We start from the raw sequence: 18,629 nt of genomic DNA, 5'->3' as shown, positions 1-18,629 counted from the left end.
CTTGGTCTGTAAGATGCTTATGCAACCTAACTTTGTATTAGTAGCACCTAAAATAAAGTGCTACCAAAACCATCCCTCTAAATGTCCGGAGAATAAGGTCTACCAGATGTGGTGGAATAGTCCACAACTGGCCAAGTGTTGAGTCAGTACTAACAAGATCCTGTAGAAATTTTCCTCTTACAAACAGCCACAGTAGAGTTTACCCCCCCCTTCAGTTTCACATGGTGCAGGGTTTAAACCAGGACACTGGCTGGCTGCCAGTAAGCAATTTTGGGATGATGGAACTCCCATAATGTACATAAATTACTGCTGCAGACTTCTACGAGAGGCAGCTTCTCAAAGATAGCTTTCTGCCTCGTTCCAGGGTGCCATGTGGTTTTCATAATTTGTGTGCATTAAAGTGCATTTGTGATGTGTTTGCTTGCTGGACAGAGGAAAGCAGAGTAGCACATGCTACTGAGGCATATAGAGTGAAATATGAAGGTAATGACTGGAAGGTGCTCTTTGGAAAATGACTTTCCATGGATTCCAAGCAAGACTCTGACTCTTTAAAATCTCATTCAACAATATGTATCTCCTGCAGCTGTTGGCCTTTAGCCTTTGGCTACTAATGAGCAGTGTTGTAGGTTGGAGTACTCTAATTACTTTTTTCGTGTAAACTGTAACATGTAACGTAACGCGTTAGTTTTGTGCCTTACGTAATTACTAACTTCGTTATTTTTTTTTAAAGAGTAATCCGTTGCTTTAAGAATTTCTCCGGTTAAGGAAAGAAAAATTCCGACTGCGGCCTGCTTTTTGTCAGCCACCTGCAGATGTGTTAGTGGAGGCGCAGCACTGTGATGATGCGTCTGTGCCCTGCTGACCTACGTTACCTGTGTGTGTGTGTGTATGTGTGTGTGTGTATGTGTGTGTGTGTGTGTGTGTGTGTGTGTGTGTGTGAGTGAGTGTTTTCGAACCACCGGCAAGATGGCAGAGAGGACAGCTTTTGAGTCGTGGAAGTACACACATTATTTTCAATTCGCCAGTGAAAAGGAAAAGAACATAACGGTAAAATGCACACTCTGCGTTGGTGAAAAGCTTCTGTCGAAGTTACCTAATCTTGTTTGGTGCTCATAGGGTACCTGGGCAGTACCAAAGTACAATTACCAAACAAGTATACAGTACCAAAATTCAGGAAACATGGTAAATGGACTGTACTTATATAGCGCCTTTCTAGTCTTCCGACCACTCAAAGCACTTTTACACTACATATCTCATTCACACACATTCATACACTGATGGCATTGGCTGCCATGCAAGGTGCCAACTGCTCATCAGTTTGAGGAGCTAAGCATTCACACACATTCACACACCGAGGATCGAACCACCGATCTTCTGATTGGTGGACGACCCGCTCTGCCTCTGAGCCACTGCCGTAAAAAAAAAAAAAAGAATTAATAAAACGTTATGTGGCATACTGCTGACTGTCTTTCCTGTTATTGTTACCCTGCAGAGTACATTTGGTTGGATGACTGATGTTATTCATTGTCAGGACTTCTCAGTGCATTTAAAGCAGGCTGTGTGTCTGTGTCAGCATGTGCAAGGTGCTGCAAACAGCTTTTCATTTTTGGTAACGCATGAGTACTCTTACGCTGTAACATAACAGATTACTTTTAATTAATGGTAACATTGTAACTTAACACTGTTAAGTAAAAATCCAACTATGTACTGACTGCACTTTCTGAATGGATTAGTGGCTATATGAGGTGTCCCAACTATATGTGACCTGGTACCCAATGCACAAGACTCAGAATAAACTGTAACCAGAGACTGCTATACAGAAATATAAGTTTTATTGACAACACATTCGATAGTATACTGGTCTCCAGAGGGAGTAAATTATGTAAGTAATACATAAATCCAATCAACCATGAAATAATTAAAAAGAGAAGAGTCAACATGGGTGTAGACTGCACGACCAGGGGGGACTAGAGGAGTTATGCAAACAGAGGATATCATCACAAACATGTAGGCACATTAAGATGGCAGAAAACTCTGAAAATAGAACAAATGGCCCATTCAAGTGATAAGTTAAGAACAAACTTAAATCAAATAAATGTGGTTGACTTCTTTAAAAGTATTTTGGTTGGAAACTTTAAAAAAACAGAAACACATTAATATACTAAAGAAACTTGAGAAACAGTCAAACAAGTCATGTACCTTTCTAAACTGGAACATAATCTCTTCCCCCAGTTGGAGACATGCAGGTGACTAGAGTCTACATTCAGAAATAACCATGTTCATTTTGTGTTTAAGGGACTAAAAACTATTTTAAAATATCTCAGCACTGCCCAACCATACCCATTCCTGGCTGGTGTATTTAAACAATCACTCCAAGATATAGTCCCTCCCCAACATGGAAAGTCTACAAATAAAACTGATCCAACAAATAATGAGCTAAAGAAATATTTCATGGTCCTATAGTTTTAATATTAAATCATGCTTTCTAACATTTAAAAATGGAGCCTATTAAATCAACTCCAAACAAAGGCTGGCCTCAGCTCCTCTCCCAGGTGTGTCTCAGGTCAGCTGGACTTCTTGTTACCCTCCCCACCCACATATAGGCTGATGAAGCAGCTATTGTGAATCTTGGTGTCTGCACTCACATGCAGTATGAGGGTAAGTATGAGTGTGAGGGTTGATCTACTGATGTGCTTACCTCTAAAATTTGTTGAAGATGCATGTAATCTACATTTGTTACAGTCTATAGAACAATAAACTGTGGCTCAGTAAAGATATTAAAGAATTATGGAAGAAGAAGACAAAAATCTTTACAGAGCATGTAGGAGTATGAACTGAGAAAGACTGAAGAAGCTTAATGACATCAGAGGTCTGAGGAGGACATGCAACCAATCCCAAACTATGAAACAAGTGTAAATAAGTGTATGTTTCATTTTATGAAATAGTGATGTGTCGGTCGCAAATGAGCCAGTTCAAAGAAAGCAGCCACCAACTTGGAATCAATTGTTTCTAAAACAAAAAAGTAGAGATGAAGTTCTGTAAGAGTCATACTGACCCTTAGTCATAAATGATCAGGAAATTCATCAGATTGATTATTGGTGAAACAATCTCTTCTCCTTCGAGATGGGAGGTCAAGACTACAGAAAACTAAGGCATTTCTTTATAAGACAGTTTTCTGTATCATGCAAAGGTAAGATGTAGTTTCATCATGTTAGGATCCATACGTAATTAAAACACCTTGACACACGACAGGAAATAATATAATCCACTTCTGCTATAGTGTGTAAATAGAACCCCCTAACCTTGACCAAGCAGGCACAGTATGACAAAAGATGCTACTTAGGTGTATTGTGGGATATGTAGGATCCAGTGTGAGGTGCGAGGTGTACTCTGCTATGGACTGAAAAGATATTTTCACTTCTGACACTTTTCTTTGAGCATTCTTTCTGAAAATCTGTCTTTACTCTGAAGCACATTAGACAGTAGGGCTGAATCTCATTCAAGTCAAGTCTTGTTTAAGTCCTTCACTGACGTCCTCATTTGAGACAATGATTTCTGTTCATTCATTGATTGTCCAACTTCCTATGTTCTGACCACTGTAGCAGGCGAACAGTAACCTATGATAACCGTGTGAGCAGTATGAGTTGGACAATGAGGGTTCATGCCTTTCATGAGCAGTGAGCACCAGGTATGTTTGTCAGGCAGACCTGGTACATACTGGACACTAAAACAAGTAGTTAAAAAAAGATGAGTTTATTGATTTTAAAACACATCACCCAGTACTTGTACACCACCACATAGAATCTATGTCGTGTCATAGAGCAGAATGAATTATGCCTCTATATATGCTAACAGCAGAACAAGAAGCATGAAGTTATTTGTATTTAGGTTCTATTATAAAGGTACTGTTTAACGAACTCTTGGAAAATGCAGCACATACCACAGTGGAAAATGACTGGAAGCTATTAGCTATTAGCTATTAGCTCTTTATGACATTTTGCTTCCTGGTGTCTTTCTTCCATCATAAATCCAGCCCTGCCTTTCATGACCTGAACATGCTCTGCATAGACGAAAGAAAGGAGTGGAAACAGGGACAGATCCTGCCTGACATTCCTCCTTCTGCTGTGCCTGAGCATGTATGCAAGCAGATCAGTGCACTCTGCTCTAACTATTCCAACCATGCTTGTGGGACAAGGCTAGACCAAAGGGGTGTGTTATCGAATCACTGGGGGCCGGACCAGCCAGCTCTAGGTGGAGTCTTCCTGATTTGTGTATGTATTTAGGGAGGAGATGAGGGAGGAGTTTTAAGAAGGGGAAGAGTCAGATGGAAAAAGGGGAGGGGGCATGGAGGCTGGAGAGAAAAAACCCTGCTGGCTGTAGTTTGACTGGAGGGTTTCTCTGCCTGGTGTGGCATTCACATCCTAACGCTCATGTGGTAGCATCCTGCATCGCTTGGCTTCCCCTGCACACTGGCCTGATTCCAGGGATTTGAAGTAGACAGGACAGACAGACAGACAGAAAGAAAGAGAGAAAGAGTGCATGTATGCTTGGGAGATAAGTGTTTAGAAGAAGGGACAAAGAACAGAGGTCCAGAGAAGAGAATCAGGTGAGAAAGCAAACCTTTGAAGGGGAAATCTAGACGAAGCAGTGGTGAAAAAACGTTGATTAGCTGACTGTACACTACAAATCCATTGACATGGCAGCCATGGAAGCACTGGAATCCTCAAGTGCCCTGCTAGAGCCTCGAACCCTCACTGAGATCTCAGACGACGAAGTAAACCTGCCACCCTCAGATGATGAAGATGATGCCCTTGCTGCAGCCAAGAAAGAGCTGTCCACCATGGGCACAGAGGGGGACGTTACCGAAGACAAGGACGATGTGCTGAAGTTGGACCAACAGGTGAATGGGGTCATGGTTCTGTCTTTGCTTGACAAGATTATCGGGGCAGTGGACCAGATCCAGCAGACCCAGAGTGGGCTGGAGGCCAGGCAACAGGAGATGGAGCGTTCCGTGACTGGCATCCAGGGCGAACTGACCAAACTGGCAAAGAGCCACAGCACCACTTCTAACAGCGTCAATAAGATGATGGAGAAGGTGCGCAAGGTGAGCGTCAACGTCAAAACAGTGCGGGCCACCCTGGAGAAGCAAGGAGGCCAGATCAAGAAGCTGGAGAACAACGAAGCTGAGCTGCTGAAGAGACGCAACTTTAAAGTCATGATCTATCAGGTGAGAGAGCGTAGAGTAAATACATGAATCAGTGTGTGGTTGTGGTTTGTCTGTTTGAGATGTGAGGTTGTGTGTTACACCTTATTGGTTTAGGGATGGGTGTGACTGTCATTGGTGAACCAAACAAACGTTTGGTTTCCTAAATGTAAATGAAAGTCATGTCATTACCACATCATTTACCCCAAAAAACCTGCTGACAAATGATGCCGTGGTGGTTTGATACCAGAGAACAGAAAAGATGTTCCAGAGGTGCAGGGGTTTTCAGGGAGTGGTCAGAGGTTACCTCAAAGAATTGCTGGCAAGTGCTCAAGTCACAGGCTGTGCTATCTCCCATCAATGAAGCAACAGCACCAAAAACATGCCATTCAGAAACCAATACTTTTATTTTTATATACTTTTAATACAATTTACATCTAACAAATAGAAAGGTATTTTTTACTCCTTAGCCCCTTGCCTACTGCTTCATCATATATATATAAGCACCAAAACAAGAATATTCAATATTATATAGTTTATGTGCTTCAGCTTTTACATTTAATATGAAAAATATACCTTAATATACACCTAAACATAATCTGAAGTGTTTTATGTAAACCTGACTACACACATGACGTGAATTCCACTTGCCGATGTCAAACAGAATGAATAAAGTATCTTACAGAATATAAAATTTGAGTGTATTATGTAGTATGTACAGTATAAAACAATTCAATTTTGTGTTACGAAAAACCAAATACATTACACAAAAGACTGTTTATACACATCCACACCTATGGAAACAATGTACTGGATACATTACTCACACTTATTTATTGGAAAACACAGCTTCCAGTCATTTTCCACTGCGGTATGTGCTGCATTTTCCAAGTATTCGTACACAGTACAAGTAACAGTACCTTTATAATAGAACCTAAATAAACCCAAATAACATCATGCTTCTTGTTTTACTATTAGCATATATAGAGGCACAATTCATTCTGCTCTATGACACCATACAGAAGCAGCGATCACGGGTGTATGTGGTTATTAATCTTCCAGATGTTGTTCTACACCATCCTTGCCCCACCCCAAATCTACTATACATTGGTTCAGTCCTCAGTATCCACTACAGGTGGCTTACAGATATTTTTCTTCAATAGCACACTATATATAGAAGTAAAGAATACAAGCCTTCACATGTGAGCCAAGCTTGGTGGCTGCCCGAGTCATACGGAATCCATTCGGAAAGTCATTTCACTCTTTTCCTTTTTTTTTAAAATAAAGATGGAAAATACCACAAGCACGCTTAAGGTCCTGTTTAAGGCAGAGAAGTGGGAGCGTGAGGAAGGGACAGGAGAGAGGAGAGTGCTGAAAGGCAGATGTTTCATTTGAAAAGACAGAGAGCAAGTTTTTTTTTCTTTAAGGGGAGTTGAGGGGAGCCCTGGTTCTTTTTTTAGCCTGTGAGGCTGCAGTGTGATGTGTAATAGCTTGCAGCTTTTTGCACAGTGGCGCGAGAACATTCAGAGTTTCCACCCTTGACTCAGACATCATGGCTTGGACCGACCTCACTCTCTCTGTTTCTCTCAGTCTCTATCCAACAGTTGGGCAAAAGTCAAATGAGAGCTCCATCTTAGGCAACCCAGACTGTCTGACTGTGAATGCTTGCATTAATGCTATTCTAACATTCTTACACAATATATTTGCCTTCCTTCTCTTCCTGGCATAGCAGCACAAGATTTGATTTATATATAATGTTCCACAGATGAGCAGGGCAAAGTGTTCAGCAAGAAAAAGTTAATCTCCATCTCACATCTGAAAGAATTCGATGACTGAACTGTTTCTCAATCTGATAGACTCATAAATCAACACTTTAATTAGTATCTAATAAAGTTAAAGTGGGGGGTTGCAAGTTTCCAGTGCAATCTACTTGAAATACCACACAGTGAAAAACAGAACGGGTTGGGATTTTGCTTGTGTTAGCCAACTGCTCGGGCCCCGTGGCAAGATAAACTCCCCCTGAAATGCCTATCTCTGGCTCCCTCACTAACTCAAAACACTGGCTTTGTTTATGGTTGCCAACTATGACATAACGTCAGATTCATCTTCATTAAAAAAGCAAACCACAATGTGTTGTTCTGTTTTCAATTTTCTGTACTCCTCTGTTGCCCTGCGAAGGCAGATTCTTTCAAAATCAGCAGTAGACGGAGAGAGACTCCACCACCACCCCCATGAACTGTAACACTGTTTATTTGGCTACTCGGACAGTGAGTCTGTCAACACATAAATGCTTGCGAGGGCTCACAAGTGATTTTGATTTATATGTTGATCACAATGAATTTATTTTGTTTCAAAATACATGTTGACAGATATGTCGAGCTAATGTTAGTTATGCTCCTTTATATAAGTATAAAGTAGGAAAAAGTGTCACACACTGGACTATATGACACATGACAAAGTGAAAGGTATACATGGAGAAGTTAAAGCAGAATAAAATGGAAATATATCACAAGTGTTTTTAAGTACAGTACTAATAATTTTTTATTTCTGCCAGTGGCTGACAGTGTCAGTCAAAAGCTGATGGCTGGCTGTACATTTGTTATTTATTACATGAACTATTATGAAAGATATACAACAATTATGAAGCATATATGAAAGATAGACAAGTTACAGTTTCATTTATTAAATGTTTGTGGTGGGGGGTGCAGCAATTGGACGACCTCACTGGCCTCACCTTGGAGGCTCCCCTTGGAGTCCATGAGTAATAATCTTACCCTTGAGGATTTGTGATCTAATCTGAGTCTATTTGTAGCTTTATTGACACATGTAACCTAGCAACAGACACTGTTTTCTGATCTCTTCAAGACATTTTTTTTCAAAAAGTCTCTCACTTTTCAGTTTGTGTGATGTGGGAAATGCAGAGTTTAGATTTGGACTGCCCTGATTCATCCGGCTCTGCTGACAATAAAAAAGCACACTGTTACCAAGTGGTGTTTACTGTTAAAGAGGGCCAGCTCACACAGGGAGGACACAGCACGAGGGCTTTGTAGAAGAGCACAGGGTGTTTAATCTCTGCTTTATTAGTGGCTGTCGACCCGCCAGTCTTCGCTCCACTCCCTCCTGGGCCCCCACACAAGTGTGGTCCTCACAAGGCTTACACTGATTTATGACTTTGGTAATCTTGTTTTAACTAACATCATCAAACGTATATGATAAATATGTACAGCATATATGCAGATTTACCAATCTGATTGTGGGTTGATTGCTTGCATGGATATCTATCCTGGTTTGTTACTGTTCTAATTTTTTAGATTACATTTATTTTATTCTTGCACAAATGGTCACGATGAGTCAAACACAAACCAAAAACCAGCTGTGGTAATGTCAACAATACAAACAATAGCCCATAATGCCATTGGTATGCTGTACTTGCTCAGGCTACTGTGTGATGTGTAAGTGGAAACTAATCAGTGGCAGCTCTGTCAGCGTATGAGTTGGGAGTGACTGTCTCCCTGTTAGCATGAACAGCTGTCCTCCTCTGGGAGTTGTTTGAGTGCGGGTGTGTTTGCGTCTGCAGGCTTGTCTGTTTGGCTCATTTACGCCTGGATGTCCAGTAAGGCTGTGTTCAGTTCCTTGACAGCTGAGGCCATATGCTGCCAGAGAACAGAGCTTACTGCACTAACACAGTGAGCACGTGTGAGAGAGAAGCAGGGGCAGCATGAAAGAGTGATGCTGATGATGCTAATTAAAGTTGATTAAAGCTACACTATCTAGATTCTTTAATATCATCAGTTGTCAATAGGAAATATAAGAAACTGCTATTAATGAGTGATCTTGGCTAGCCATTACAAACATCCCTACAGGGCAGGGATGGGGAGGAACAACATACTGTGAATAAAGCAGTGTTTGTTCCGCTGCCCCCAAGTGGCCAAAAATATATAGATGCAGCTTTAATCAATCAGCCAAATTAATTATTGAGATGTAACCTTAATGAATTAACCTTTGAACTAATAGGTTAGTTGGTCGTTGACCGTTATGAGAGCAGGTACTCACAGTATACTGCATTTTGACAGAACTGACACAGTACAGTGGTTCACTGTTTGTTTGGCCTCTTATGTGTCTATTTGCACTCAGCTACCACCCAAAGTAGTGAGAAATAAATACTGTGGAGTATGAACATGTGATCCTCCATTACTGTGAGGAGGGTGGAACAATGTATGAGGGGGAGTAAGAGCGAAAGATAAACTGGTAGAAGAGGCGATGTCAATCCACTTTGTACAGGGAGTGGATGGGTGTGTTACGATGAAGAGCAGGGACCATATTTAGACAGCTGATTCATTGCACAGGCATCCCGGCTCTTCATGCTAACCTCCTCCTGCCTCCTCCTCACGTGGAACCGGTCACAGCCCTGCTCCTCCCTCCTCCCTCTTGCTCCTCCACCCACTAGGATAATTCACTCAGCATCAAGTCCTCCTCACCCCACCCTGCCCTATACACCACCTCTACTCCCTTATAACTACTACTTCATCTTCCCCTCTCTTCTCTCATTGGATCTCTTTTTTGTTGGTTATTTTGGAGTTGATTAGATTTCAAAACAGCAGCATTTCAGATTTGAAAATCAACTCATTTCAATTAAATCACTGCAATCATCAGATGTGCTTGCAGAGGTCAAGTTTGGAGCACAACTTTAGTAAATATACTGGTGCGCAGACTCTGAGGACAAATACATGTTGTGCACACTGGCTACCCCAACATCTTAAATCTAGATTAAATCGCCACAGTTGCAGAAAAACGCTACAACGCTGACATGTGAGTTTACATCGATAACTAAAATGTTCTTTCTTCCTCTTCTCCTGACCTTCAAAGGAATCAGGATCTTGGCCTGCAGAAAGAATATCTCACAAACAATCTGTCAGAAGTGATTTTGCTCATCCTCCTCTTCTGTGCTGTACTTTCCACGAACACCACCCAAAACACCCGTTGCCTCTACACTCCCTACATTTCAATAGCACCTTATCAAACTGATATCATATTTTATTCTAATCACAGCTTCATCTAAAGGACTTTGAGGCATTCTGAATGAAAATGAGACGTTCTGAACCTTCCTGATCTGCTGCAGCACTGTATAGAACATTTCATCAACAGCCTGGGAGTGATCAGACTTCCAGTAATGTTTTTGCATGTAGATTTATCAAGAGTGGAGCCATTCTTCTCACACAGGTCAGTCCAGGCCCATATATGGACATGTTCCCAGCTCAGTCTACAGATTGTGTGTAACATTGTTTCAGCTGGAAGCAGGGCTTTTTAGTGTGAGTGCTTTTGGCTTTGGTACAGTAGGTTGGGGTGGTGTACACATTAGGCAACATGGTCAGGACAGTTGAGAGCTTACTGACAAAATGAGGAGGAAGGGATAGACAGAGCAAGAGGAGGAGGGCAAGAGGATAAATGAGACAGAGAAGAAGAGAGCTATCCAAAAATAGCAGCTATCACATACTTGTTTGATTGTGAGAAAGAAAGGGCCTTTAGGAGACTGTGTTCCTGTTTTGAAGAAATCCAAGGCCGGGCCAAGACAAGTGATGCTGACATTTAGTCACAACATCAGCTTGTTTGTTAATGCATGACATTCAGACATTTGTCTTCACTTTGAAGGTTTATTATAGTTATTATCTCCATTTGTTACTGATCATATACATAAGTGTCATTGCTCCTTATCTTCACTCAAATGTTTCTCTTGGTTGTTATCACAGTATGCGTTGCATGATCTATGAATCACTGCTGACAACATAAACCCTTGTATTTTCTGGCTCTTTACTATATTTGCAGTATAGTGATAGTCAAGATCTGCATGGCAACCACCATGGTTAAATGCTTAAACGAAAACCCTACATTACCCACAATGCAACTTGACCATTTACAATCCAGTTGGACACTCAGGTGTGTTATGCTGGTGGCTCCAAACTTGGAAACTTGTTAATATCACAGTATGTTCATGCCAGTTAGTTTGTATTAAGCACACACTGGCACACATTCATATCTAAAGTTTAAATGTTGTGTTATGGGGTTAAACAGGGGTGGCTTATTCTGGTTTGGAAAATAAACTGTTGCTTAAGACCTGATTGATGATGATCTAAGATTTTCAGGTAGAGGCAGTGGACTCAAAATGGCACACGCCCTGACACCCATCCTACTCCACTTATATCAATAAATACTTCTCTTCTTATTCTGCTGCTATTTTTCTTTCCACCTAAAAAGGAGAGCCGTGCACAGAGCTCTTCATGCTCAGGGAAGCTTGAAAACTTTTGGACAGAGTCAGAGACAGACAGAACACCAGCCTGCTATGCATGGAGAGCATGCTACTGTTTAAATCCTTTATGTCGGCTTAAGTGCTCTCCTCCCTCGAGCTTGTTTACACATTAGACTGGAGAGTGTAGTCTGTACAGTAATACAAAGTTTCAGTTGCACTCTGCTAACTTCGCAACTCTGCACATTCAACAGCATGTTTAAAAGTATCATCATAATGTTTTATCCGTGGGAAATGCATGACAAATCAGCTCTAATGCTTCTCACTTGACATTAATAGGGAAATTATCTTTCAGATCATCGTCTTATCCAAGATCAGTTTTATTTCTAAGTCAAAGCTTTTCCACATGAGTCAGAAGTCGATGAGTCATCGTTAATGCTGTGGTTATTGAAAACATTAGTTTATTTCCTCATATGATCTACGCTGTCATGTGATTCCAGCTTTGAGTCCTCTCATGGCTAGTTACATTACTGGCACTGAATAAAGGAACTTTTGTGATCACCAAATCATCTAGTTTTATGATGACCTGTACTGTACACACTTCAGGTCCAGTTTTAATCTGCAACATTTTGAAGTATATTACATGTTAATGACTACAAGAGCCATAATTACTAATTATTGAGTCATTCGTCTCATCAGGCTCATTTCATTCAATGCACTTCTGTGGATTTCACTTCATATAAAGATTTAATGTCTCATCAAACCATGATTTATAATCATTATGTTATGATCACAACATCATGCAGCCTTCATGCAGGAGTTTGTTTAGTTGTCATGGAGATAGTCCAGCTATCATCATATGACTTAATGATACCATGGGCATGAAGAACAGCCCAGGAAGAAAGTGGAACTTTATAACTTAATCATTTATATAATTACAATTAATTATAATATAATTATAATAATAATCTTTTTTTTTGACAAAGTACTGCTTCCAAGGTAGTAAAATGTTGCTCTAGGTAACATAGTGTAGCCCTTCATGTGATCACTCAGTTCACTTGGCAGTCCTCTATGTCTAGAGGCTAGATGAAATGAATCCATGATAAAAGTATAAGAGCCTGTTATCCTTCCATAATGACATACTGCCTCGAGATAAAAGAAGGAGAATCTCTATCTTGAGATGAGAGTCTTGTGCCATTTACTAAATAAAAAATCAAAGGGGCTGGAATTCCAGCCTGAAACAGTCATGAGCTTTACAGAAAATCCACCACTGATTATGTACACATATACTGTACATACATAGTGGCATAGCCGTATTAGTAGAGGTTGGAAATAGTAGTTAAAGAACAAACTCCAGGAATTGTGTTCATCTTTTGGTGTTTGGAACACAACGGATGAGGAGAATGTATCCTCTTATAACTCATGAGGAACACATAGTGTGCACAATTCCCTCGGCTGGTGGAATTGTCCTTCACAGAGCAGAGCTTAGGTCCAGCATGGTTTCCTTTGGAGAATTTATTTCTTCTTCGCATTGAGTTTTAAATTTGGATTCCAAAGTGGAAACAGTCATTTTCAGCTGCTGTGTTTCTGCCTTGCTTGCTCTAACAAGCGCTTTCAGGCCTTTAACTTGTTCCACTGGTGAGTCCAAAACTTTTAATTTGTTCAGTTTCTGGAGGTGTTGCATTTTTCCATGAGCCATGCAAGGCTGTGTTCAATTCCTTTTATCAGCAGGCTCAAAATGAGTTGCTGCTACACCAAACCAGGAAACTTTGGTTTCAGGTAACTGTGGATCTATCGCTGTGTCACCTGTTAGAGTTAGAAATGATGAGCCTCAGTGTGAGCTGGTGACTGAAAAGTTACGATGCAATTATGTTATCATGTTCTGATCTCAAGACTGAAGACTAAATCTAAAAATAACTGACAGAACCAACACAACACTCAGTACTTCTGTGCAGCATGTCCGGCTGTAGTGCATGAAGTGTTTCCAGATCCGGTCACTGAGTACAGATCAGGGGCCTCATGTACAAATACTTGCGTGGATTTCCTACTAAAACTTGGCGTACGCCAGAACCCGGAAACTGTCGTACGCACAAAAATATTCAGATGTATCAAAGTGTGCGTTCGCATGGATCCAAGCACGTTTCTTTTGTACATGCCAATCAACGTGGAATTGAGCGCACGTGCAACTCCTCCCTGTCCACGCCCCCATTTACATATGCAAATCTATTTAAATAGGCCCTGGACCTGAGATTCACCTCTTTGTCCGATCAGATAACGCGATGAACAAAGGAAAGAAAATGAATTTCACAGAGTCTGAGCTAAAGATTCTAGTGAATGAAGTGGAGATTCTGTTTGGTTCCCTGTCAACAGGGATAAATATGACAAAAAAAAAAAAAGACGTGAGTGGGAGCGTGTGTGTGAGGCTGGAAATACCGTGGGATGCGAGCAGCGCACACACAGGTGTGGACAGGTGTGGCGCTGTGGCTGACATTTTACGCCCGCTTTTACTGACAAGAATACTGAACACAGGGAGACAATCAGGGCTTGTTAGAAAGCTCTGTGTAGTGTGACGCACGGACGTGCCCAATGATGTGTGCCCTGATACAGATTGCGTGTGACGTAATACGGGGGGGGAGTTAACACAATTGATGCTACGAGACACGGTCAAGTTCGCTCTGTACTGTTGAGTTCAGTAATGAATAAATATCCACGATTGGAAACACAAACGTGTATGTGTTATCGTGACATGGTGTCAGAAGTCACGGACTGAATCCTGGACCAGAAACGAAGATGGCCAAGTTCGGACCGCCAGAACAGTTTGACTTTACCCGGCCAGCGGAATGGCCAGTGTGGAGGCGCCGATTCGACAGGTTTCGGGCGGCTTCCAAGCTCAACCCCCATTGTTTGGGCTGGGCATCTCAGTGATCGCACTCACTTTACTTTTGTCAGGTTTCATGCCCTCAGCGCTGATTATGTGTCCAAAGTAGTCTATCTCAGACTCATTGAAACGGCACTTTGCTTTGTTCAATTTCAGGCCAGACTCCCTTATTGTCTGGAGGACTGCCTTCAGCCGCCTGTTGTGCTCTTCCTCGTCCGCTCCATAGACAAGTATGTCGTCCATCACGACAACGACTCCCTCGTGGGCCCTGAGCAGGTCGGTCATCAGCCTCTGGAATATTTCAGGGGCTGAAGAAATGCCAAATGGTAGCCGCTTGAAGCAAAACCTGCCCTTGGGTGTGATGAAGGTGGTCAGTTTTTGGCTGTCGGGGTCCAGGGGAATTTGCCAGAAGCCACTGGAGGCATCTAATGTAGAGAATACCTTGGCTCCAGCTAACTTGGGAGTGATGTCCTCCAGCGTTGGCAGTACGTATCTTTCCCTCTTGACGGCCTTGTTGAGCCGCTTCAGATCGACACACACCCTGACCTGATCCTTATTTTTCTTCTCTGCTGGCACCATGGGCGCGCACCAGTCAGTGGGCTCTGTAACGTGTTCGATGATGTCAAGCGCCAGCATGCGCTCAAGCTCTGCTTCAACCTTGGGCAGGAGGGGGAACGGCACTCGGCGGGGCGTTGTGGTGGCATAGGGCTCGACATCCGGTTTAAGCTCAATCTTAACGGGATCACACTGTAAGAGCCCTATTTCCCCAAATATGTTCTCGTCCGCCACCGTACTGACTGCATTGAGTCTTGTCACCAGGCCCATTCCTTTAGCCACTCCTCCTCCCAGTAGGTTCTGTGCGAACTGTCCTTTAATAACAGTGACCCAGAAGGCATACTTTTGGCCCTTGTGCCGACTAGTGGCCAGGAATTTACCTATGCACTCCACTTCCCCTCCTGGGCTTGTGGCATTGACTGTCGTCTTGGCTAATTGGGGCTTGCTTGGCAGTTTGTTGTAGGTTTTCTCAGTCATTATTGTAATATCAGCTCCCGTATCAATTTTAAAATCGACTAGCCAATCATTAATAGGAAGTGTGACACGCCAATCATCACAACATTTTGGCTGCTCAATTACTGTATGAGTCTGCTTAGTCACTGCCCCGACGAAAAAGGTCTGGTCATCGTCGTCCATTTCACGTGTCACTGCCATTAGCTGTTTGGTCATTTTAGTTTTGCACAAAAGTTCAAAGTGTCCAAGCTTACCACAGCGTCGACATTTCTTGTCGCGTGCAGGGCAACGTTCACCTTTTCCGTGCGTTCTGCCGCACCGTGAGCATCCATTTTGTTGGCTTGCCTCATCAACTTTCGGACCTTTGTGTCCATCTCGCTGGCGCCCGCCTTTGCCGCGCCTCCAGCCTGCTTGTCCTCTTTCCACAGCATTCACCGAGCACTCGCCTCGCTCCACGCTCTGCTTCTTGATCATCTCACTCTGTCGAGCTAGCTGGATAGCTTTCTCCAGCGTGAGATCCGCCTCGAGCTGTAGCTTTTGCGAGACCTCGCTATCTAGGATGCCAATGACGAGTCGGTCTCTAATTTGCTCATCCTTTGTTCTGCCAAATTCACAATATTGAGCTAGCTCATACAGACTTCTCACGAAACTTTCCACAGTCTCTCCCGCCTTCTGTACACGCCTGTGGAAGCATGCCCGTTCATGAATTGTGTTACGCTTTGGCACGAAGTGCTCCTCAAACTTCCTTACTACTATTTCATAGTCGAGTTCTGGGTGATCACTTTCGTCGTCCGATGTGTACACAAACGCTTCATAAATCGGCTCTGCATCTTTCCCCATCGAATACAGTAGAGAATTGACTTGTACCTCACCGCCCTCTTTGTTGAGCTTGGAAGCCGCTCGAAACCTGTCGAATCGGCGCCTCCACACTGGCCATTCCGCTGGCCGGGTAAAGTCAAACTGTTCTGGCGGTCCGAACTTGGCCATCTTTTTGGGTCCAGGATTCAGTCCGTGACTTCTGACACCAGTGTCACGAACACATACACGTTTGTGTTTCCAACGTGGATATTTATTCATTACTGAACTCAACAAGTACAGAGGAACTTGACCGTGTCTCGTAGCATCAATTGTGTTAACTCCCCCCCCGTATTACGTCACACGCAATCTGTATCAGGGCACACATCATTGGGCACGTCCGTGCGTCACACTACATGTACTTCATAGTTTAGCGTAGAGACATGCCCTATTTCCCAAACTGTCAAACTATGCGCCTCTGTAGCAGATTAAATGCAGTAAACACAACTGGACGGTTTATGAGTGTTACACGTCTGATCACATCAGACACATGGTCACTGTGTTTTGTGTTTTAAACAATGCTAAATGACCATGTGATCTCAAATCAATACAACATAGGTAGATTCATCGTGTGATGAATCCTCGTGTACCACCCCAGCCACCCCCCCACCCCCCCCCCCCCCCAAACTTCCCCCCCACAACCCCCTTTTGACCACCTTTGAATCCGCGCTACAAGCTTGTTTGTCTCGCGTGGTAAGCGCCTGAATGCGGAAAGGTGAAAGGTCATTGGAAGTCATGTCACCAGGCTGAGTTCACACAGAAGCTTGCCAATGACTGGTCCAAATTAAGCCGTGACCTGAAGAAGAGAAGCATTACAGTGAGCAAACCACACGGTTCAAACCCACGTCAGATGAATCAGTGTCCTGAAGTGAGCAGACCCCACCCGACACCTTGTGGTAATCTCTGTGCCTATTGGTCAGTCGGCGATGGGTTGTCGCCCCACACGAGTGGAAATATATTAAAAGGAGACCAAAGCTACTGCATTGTCTGCACTGAGCATCTATTTCACTTTAGTGACCTGGGACCAATTGCTGAATTAAGGGGACAGTTTCCTTTTCTTGTGTGATGGCTTTTATGTGCTCGAGCCCAGGAGTGAGATGAGAGCATCATTTTTCAAAATGCAAGCATCCATTTTTGCAAGGTCGGAGCGGCAAATTGTGAATGTCCACAGGGCTTGGAAGATGCAACACATGCCATCTGACAAGGTCTTCGGAGCCCTGTGGATCTGTCTGGCGTTTGAAGTCATAAAGCTTGGCTATGACAGTTTGGCCACGTGGATTTTCATCTCGCCAAGCAGGAAAAGTGGAAAACCTCAATAGAGGGCCAGGCCCACATGTGACTTTTAGCCAGGGCAAACCTCCCAGTACAGGCTTAAAGCTGTGCCAGGCTTTTGATGACAATGCAAGTAGTGAAGGAGGGGAAGGAATGGCAACACTTTTTATTCTGGGGTGGGGAGAAGCCCTGTGACTTCTCCAATATGGCTGGAGCTGCTGTTGTGCTGCTGGAGATGGCAACAAACTGCAAAATCATAAGTAACCCTGACCTAACAAACAGAACAAGCAAAGCCTCAATTGTTCCATTATGATCACAGTACAATGCAACATTGGAAGTTGGTGTGAGAGTTTTCCATAATACTAGTTTCAGGCTTGTAAACGCATTTCATGGCATCGTCAAAGTCATAATTAACCGAGTGGAAACTTTTCTCAAAGGCCCCAATTATCTGACTTGAGCTTAATAATATATGGAAGTGCTCTTACAAAAATATAACAAACATGGATTTTTTTACAGATAATTCTAAATGAACTAGTCCCTGTTGTTTTTAGGGTGCATTAACACTAATTCAATAGATATAGTGCTGATTTATCATGAACTATGTGTATTGCGTGTGACATACAGGTTTTTAGGTACCAAAGTTGTCAAGAAATCTTTAAATGCTGGATGGAATATCATGAAAATGATTTCTGATATTCACAGTCTTCATAGTATGAAATCCATCATCTGTAGTGATCTGTTGAGTTTTCAGGTATACTCCATCACATAACTTTACTATTGCGCGACAAAATTTTTTTCAAAAATCAAACATCCACTTGAGGCTGGGCCTACAGAAACATGGTAGGTCTCCATAGGAGGTAACATCCAACTTCACATCGAAATAAACATGTTTAACAGCCTGGTACAAAAAACTGTTTTGGTCTCGGTAGCTAATTTCCCCGTTCATGACAACTTACTGAGAGTGAATTTATATACAACTCACCTGTTCACATATTTAAAGGATTAAATTATACACAAATAAGCATTGACTGAAAACTGAGCTTCAAACGGCTCTTCAAAAACCTGTTAGTGACGTCAGGCATACACTGTCATTCTTTTGTACGCCAGTGGTACAACCGTTCATGTTCCCCGCAACATGGATTATCATCAACTCAACATTTCAGTTTGGCTAT

At 42.5% G+C, this 18,629-nt stretch overlaps 1 protein-coding gene across 1 annotated transcript in view; it reads left to right on the top strand.

The window, feature by feature from the left end:
* The first annotated feature begins 4,371 nt into the window (after window positions 1–4,371).
* Window positions 4,372–18,629, top strand: part of LOC104938973 (caveolae-associated protein 1) — a 31,292-nt gene continuing 17,034 nt past the window's right edge. Inside the window, exon 1 of the mRNA XM_019271293.2 lies at window positions 4,372–5,227. Within this exon, the coding sequence (XP_019126838.1) occupies window positions 4,697–5,227 (531 nt within the window). The 5' untranslated portion in view covers window positions 4,372–4,696. The remainder of the gene's footprint in view (window positions 5,228–18,629) is intronic.

The sequence above is a fragment of the Larimichthys crocea genome, chromosome XVI, assembly GCF_000972845.2.
Source record: "Larimichthys crocea isolate SSNF chromosome XVI, L_crocea_2.0, whole genome shotgun sequence".
Classification (NCBI taxonomy): Eukaryota; Metazoa; Chordata; class Actinopteri; family Sciaenidae; genus Larimichthys; species Larimichthys crocea.
This window is presented reverse-complemented; position numbering and strand designations above follow the sequence as displayed.